Source organism: Tupaia chinensis, unplaced genomic scaffold, assembly GCF_000334495.1.
Source record: "Tupaia chinensis unplaced genomic scaffold, TupChi_1.0 Scaffold145441_1, whole genome shotgun sequence".
In the NCBI taxonomy this organism is placed as follows: Eukaryota; Metazoa; Chordata; class Mammalia; order Scandentia; family Tupaiidae; genus Tupaia; species Tupaia belangeri.
In genome coordinates, this window is record NW_006205300.1 from 724631 (window position 1) to 729698 (window position 5068).

General features: G+C 60.8%; 1 protein-coding gene across 1 annotated transcript in view; it reads right to left on the bottom strand.

The window, feature by feature from the left end:
• Nucleotides 1-2708: 2708 nt before the first annotated feature.
• LOC102498093 (lysine-specific demethylase PHF2) overlaps nucleotides 2709-5068 on the bottom strand; it is a gene marked incomplete at its 5' end in the record, with an annotated part of 19603 nt that continues 17243 nt past the window's right edge. The window contains 2 exons of the mRNA XM_027768082.1: nucleotides 2709-4285; nucleotides 4967-5068. The exon at nucleotides 4967-5068 is cut by the window's right edge and continues 32 nt beyond it. Coding sequence (XP_027623883.1) covers nucleotides 4197-4285; nucleotides 4967-5068 — 191 coding nt within the window. The remainder of the gene's footprint in view (nucleotides 4286-4966) is intronic.

Consider the following 5068-nt stretch of genomic DNA (forward strand, 5'->3'; position numbering starts at 1 on the left):
GACTCGGAGTGCCGGTTCCCTCTGCTCAGGAGCTGCAGCGGCTTCCAGGGCTGGCTGTGTCCCCACCTGCTCTGAGCTGGCTCCAGCCTCCACCCCAGTCCAGCTCACAGCCCCAGCCTGACCACCGGGCCCAGCTACCTTCCTTAGGCCTTCAGTCTCCCGCCGTCAGCTCCAGGGGCCTCCCGGACCCGCTTCCTAGGGTAGGGTGAGGGTTGGAGGCATGTTTCGGCTACACCCTGCCCTGTGCCTGGAGCAGCGATGCTCTGACGCCAGCGCCTCCTGGGAGCGTCGGCGCACTCCTCTGCAAGGCAGGTCAGTGGCAACGCCTCCCCCCGGCCACCGCGGAGGACATTTGGCCACACAGCGCCAGGCACAGCGGGCCCTCAGGAAATGACCGTGAGACCCACCGACCTCAGCGAGGCCCACCCGCCAGGGGCTGTGGGACAGCTGCCACGCAGGACCAGGACCCCGTCACAGCTCCCGTGGCCCCAGCTCCATCTAGCAGGAGGGTGGGGGGCCGTCCTGGGACCGGCACTCACCCACCGCTGGGAGCCAGCCGCCCTTGAAAGGTGGAAAAACAGCGGGTCCGGGGACACTGCCAGAGCGCTCCAGGCCCTTGGTCTGAGGCCTGCCCAGGCACTGGTTCCGGGACGGTGTCTGAGCATGCTATGGCCCTGCCTTGGCCAAGGTCGTGGCTCTGGGTTTGGGTCTCTTGGCCTTGAAAGGCCTGCTCTGGTCTATGTGCAACAGGGGAGGAGGGCAGGAGAGAGCCCACAGGACAGGGCTGCCACCCCTCACTGCGGGTCGGTCGGGGGCACTGAAGGATGGGGGAGGGGGGTTCGCCCAGATCGGCCTCCATCTTAAGAATGGGCCACGCGTCTCCTGCAGGACGTCTGGGGACAGAGTGGCCAAGGCTGTAGGGTGGTACTCCCCAGCCTTCCCTGCGGAGGAGGGCCTGGCTGTGAGCAGAGCCTGGGCCTCAACTTGCCCACACACGCCATGGAGCCTGCCTTCCTGTCTCCGCAGGGGAACTGCCAGCCCAGTACTGAGCTGGAAGGAAGAGCTCAGACCCAGGGCCGTGGCCAGGGCCAAGCTTGGGATGGGCACAGCCACAGGACGCCCCTACTGCAGTCGCGCAGGGCCTGCGTCTGCACTCAGGGAGTCCAGGCTGAGACGCTGCAGCCTCCGGCAGCCCAACAGCCTGGCCTGGCTCCGACGGCCTTGCCAGTGACGCTGGGGTGGCAGTGACTCTGCCCAGTGGCACCCAGACTGCTCAGCCCTGAGGACACTGGGCTCAGGGCCCAGGCCACCCAGAGCGTGGTGCGGGCCAGGTGCCTGGATGGCTGCCCAGGGAATGCCCATGGCAGAATCTGGTGTGAGCCTGACCTGGGGGTGGGCTCCATCCTGTTTGGGCGCACTGGAGTGGCTCAGGCCGTGGGATGCCCAGCAACCACCAGTGACAGCTCCAGGGCCCACAATGCAGCCCAGAGGCCCTCAAGGAACCCTCTTGGGACTCAGCATCCAGCAGAGACGAGACACCAAAGCCCAGGGGAGGCCGGGCTTGCCAGCCGGCAGATGGCATGGGTGCTGGATGGGCACACAGAGGTGGGCAGTCACTGGCACCACCGGTGTCTCAGTAGGCCTGGCTGGCCAGGAGTCTGGCCTGCGAGACTCTCCCTCACGGTCCCTGCAGGGAAATCCACCTCCAGGCTTGCTCGGCTGTGGACAGTGGGCCCAGTCCTGGCTCAACGACCTGCATTTGGGCAACCTTAGGCCATCTTGACCGAACTTCCCGCTCTCCAGCTCCTTATCCAGAATCGGAGCCCTCCCGTGCCCAGCTCCCATCACCCGTGAGATGGGGCCAGGGAGTCACACGGCAGGTGTGTGGGGGAGAGGCGGAGGGGCTGCTCCCCACTGCTGTGGTCCTCGTGTTAGTCCCCAAGCCCTACCAGGTGTGCTCCGGCTGCCCCGGCGCCAGCCCTCCCTGCACTCAGATTACAGTGCCCCACAGGGGCCATGTCCACCTGCCGCAGGTCGGGTATGGACTGGAGCCCTGCACGTGGTCAAGGGCCTCCCGCGTGCGGCCCCACTGGGTGCACAGGGCCCTGCCGAAGCGCATGCTGTGAGGCTCTGCAGCTCTCTGAGGACGCCTTCCAGGATGCAGCCAGCACAGGCCCAGAGGCAGGCCACGCCGAGGGCCCGGTCTCCTCTGCCACCTGGCTGGCCAGCCCGCGGTGCTGCGGCGGAGGCGCAATCAGGGCGTTCCCGGGGCTGGCACTGGGCAAGCGGGGACTGGGGAGAGCTGTCACCCGCCCGCCAGGCCAGACGACCGCGCTCGCGGCAGAAACGACACACACATGGTTCTGTACAAAACCTGAAATATTTTTTTACTTTTTTAAAACTTTGATCTAAGTTGTCTTAGACCTCATGGACTCGATACAAGAGTAATATGAATTGGGAAATAAAACACTTTAATAGCCACAATAAACTTTGTTAGAAATGTACATGTTGCCAAAATAATAATAATAAAATTAAAAAAAAAAAAAAAAGAAAGAAAGAAAAGATAGCGAGAAGTCAGCTTGATGCCCGGGTTAGATTATATAAATGTTCAACAAGGACAGGGTAAAGGAAACTTTAAAAACACCAGTTCTGAGCAAGCCTGGGCCGCGAGGCACGCCCTCACCCGCCTCGGGCCCTGCGGACTTCTCCCTCCCGACAGGACGCGCCGTTTCTCCTCGCGGACAGAACATCCAGGTCATGGGTATATAAACAAAGCTCATAAGAAATGTACAAATATAAAAAGCTACAAACATTAATAAATTACAGCATCACAAAACACGGAAACACTTCACAAGGTGCTAGAAAATAACTGTATCCCCAACCCCTCGTCATACAAGAAGGACATAGAGCTGGTATTAAAGTTGAAGATTCCTCTTCAAAAGGTGTCTGAAATAGACCTCTGTGTACGACCTGCTTCTGTAAAGACAGAGCCTAAGGCTGCTCAGACATCACTTGTTTTTCAGGCAATACCTCAGTTCCTAAAAGAAAAATCATAATAATAATGATAATAATGACAGCAACAGGAAAGGAAAAGGAAAACGCATCAGAACCCAACTGTCCATCATACTCAGCAAAAAACTCGTATAAATGTTAATGAAGGACTCTATAGAAAGAAATTCCTAAAGATACTTTTACTCTTATAAAAAAGAAGTCATTTAAAAAGCTATTTACACGCTACATTCTATGAAAAATATGCTTCAGGAAATACATCTAAAATGAGAATACAGGATTGCCTGAGAAACAAATCCAGCCCCTCCGCATCGGCGGGCGGGCACTCCGTCCAGGTCCGACCCATGCTGGCGACGCCGCTGACGCGGGGGAGGCCCATCCGTGCGTCCTCGCACCCCTGGCTGCTGTCCCCGCCCGCCGGCCCTCGGGCAGGGCTGCCTAGGCTGAGAAGTGCTTCTCTGCTGTGTAGCTGGCAGGGCTAGATGGGCCCCCACGTGGCTTAGCCTGGGCCCCCTGGGCCCCAAAACGTGGCTGAGCCCTCCCTTCCCCACAATGGCTCTCCCACCCACTAACAAACCGACACAGCCGCCAGTCCTGGCCTCGCCAGAGAGGTGCCCCTGGGTGTTAGGGGCGAGGCAACCACCATCCTAACTGCCTGGCCGAGTGCTCCCTGGACTTGTCTGAGAATTGCTGCGGAAGAGCAGGGGCCATATAAACATCCTGCCTTCTCCTCTTTCTCTCTGCGTTCTTTGCCTTTTTTTAAGCCTCTGGAGGCTACCAGCCTATGGCCAGCTCAGACTCTGGGGCCAATGAGCATTGGCTCACTCTGCCTTCCTCGAAGGACTCATGCTCCCAGCAGAGCTGCAGAGGCCCTGCCACCACACCCACAAGTCAGGGGTGCCTGGAGGCTGTCCTGAAACTGGAATGGTCCTCCAACTGGCAGGGCCGCTTTCGGGAACTGGTCACGCTAAGCAACTTGAGAAAGGACGTCCATATTCAAAACGAGGGACAGCGCTCGGCGCTCTCTGCCTGCTCAAGGGACAGGTGCTCGTTTGAGGGGAGTGGTGGCCGTGAGGAGGCGAGGTCCTCCCTGGTCAAGGCCGCTCAGCCGCCCTCCTGCGGGCTGATGTTTTAGCGGGGCTCCGGGGGCTCCTGAGCGGAGCAGAAGGATCCTGGCTTTCCGAAATTTAAAGGAGCAGTTTTCCGTTCCGATGAATTTTCAAAATTTTCCCAAGCCTCTGTTTGGCTGTGGCCATGCCCTTTTTTGTACGTTTTCCTGCGGAGGAGGAGACACAAGAAGGGAAGAAGAGTGAGATGACAAGGGGGCAGCCTGCCAGGGTGGGGGCTCTGACACGACGGCATGCACAGGCCACATGCCCTCCAGGGCCCAGCACTGGGGTCAGACCCTGGCTGTCACCGCAGCCCCCAGCGGGCGGGGCAGGCCGGGCTCGGACGGCAGCACTGGTCAGTGAGACCACCCCAGCCCCCTGTGAACACAAGGCCACCTCAAAGGGCCACACGCTGGCTGGCGGGGCCCAGGGCCAGGCAGGTAAGGGCTGGGGAGGACCCAGGATGGCAGGAGAAAAGGCCGGAGCGGGTGGCCCTTGGTCAGCCGGCTCACTCGGGTCCTTGCAACCCTGCCCTCAGCCACTACAGACTGCATCCCAAGTCTCCCTCTGCCCCAAGCGGAGGACCCAGACCTGACCCCATGGTGACTGAAGACCCTGTCTGTCCGTCTTCTGGCCTCACAGAGCTCTTTCTCACATGTCCCCTGAGCCCATCGGCGGGGCCGAGGTGATGTGCCCTGTGCCCACGACACGCGGGCTGAGCAGGTGCACTACCAGCCCACCCTGCCCCTCCCATCAGGGTGACATTCCCCTACCCTGGGGCGACGGACGAGCCTGGGCTGCCTGGGTGGCAGGCAGGGAGGCAGGCAGGGCCCCCGGCAGGCACACACCTTTGGCAGCGGAGTTGTTGGGGGACGACCCGGAGGGCCGCCGCTGTGTGAGAAAGACGCCGGGGGCCATGGGCGGGGGGGGGCGGGGGGGCCGGGGGCGCC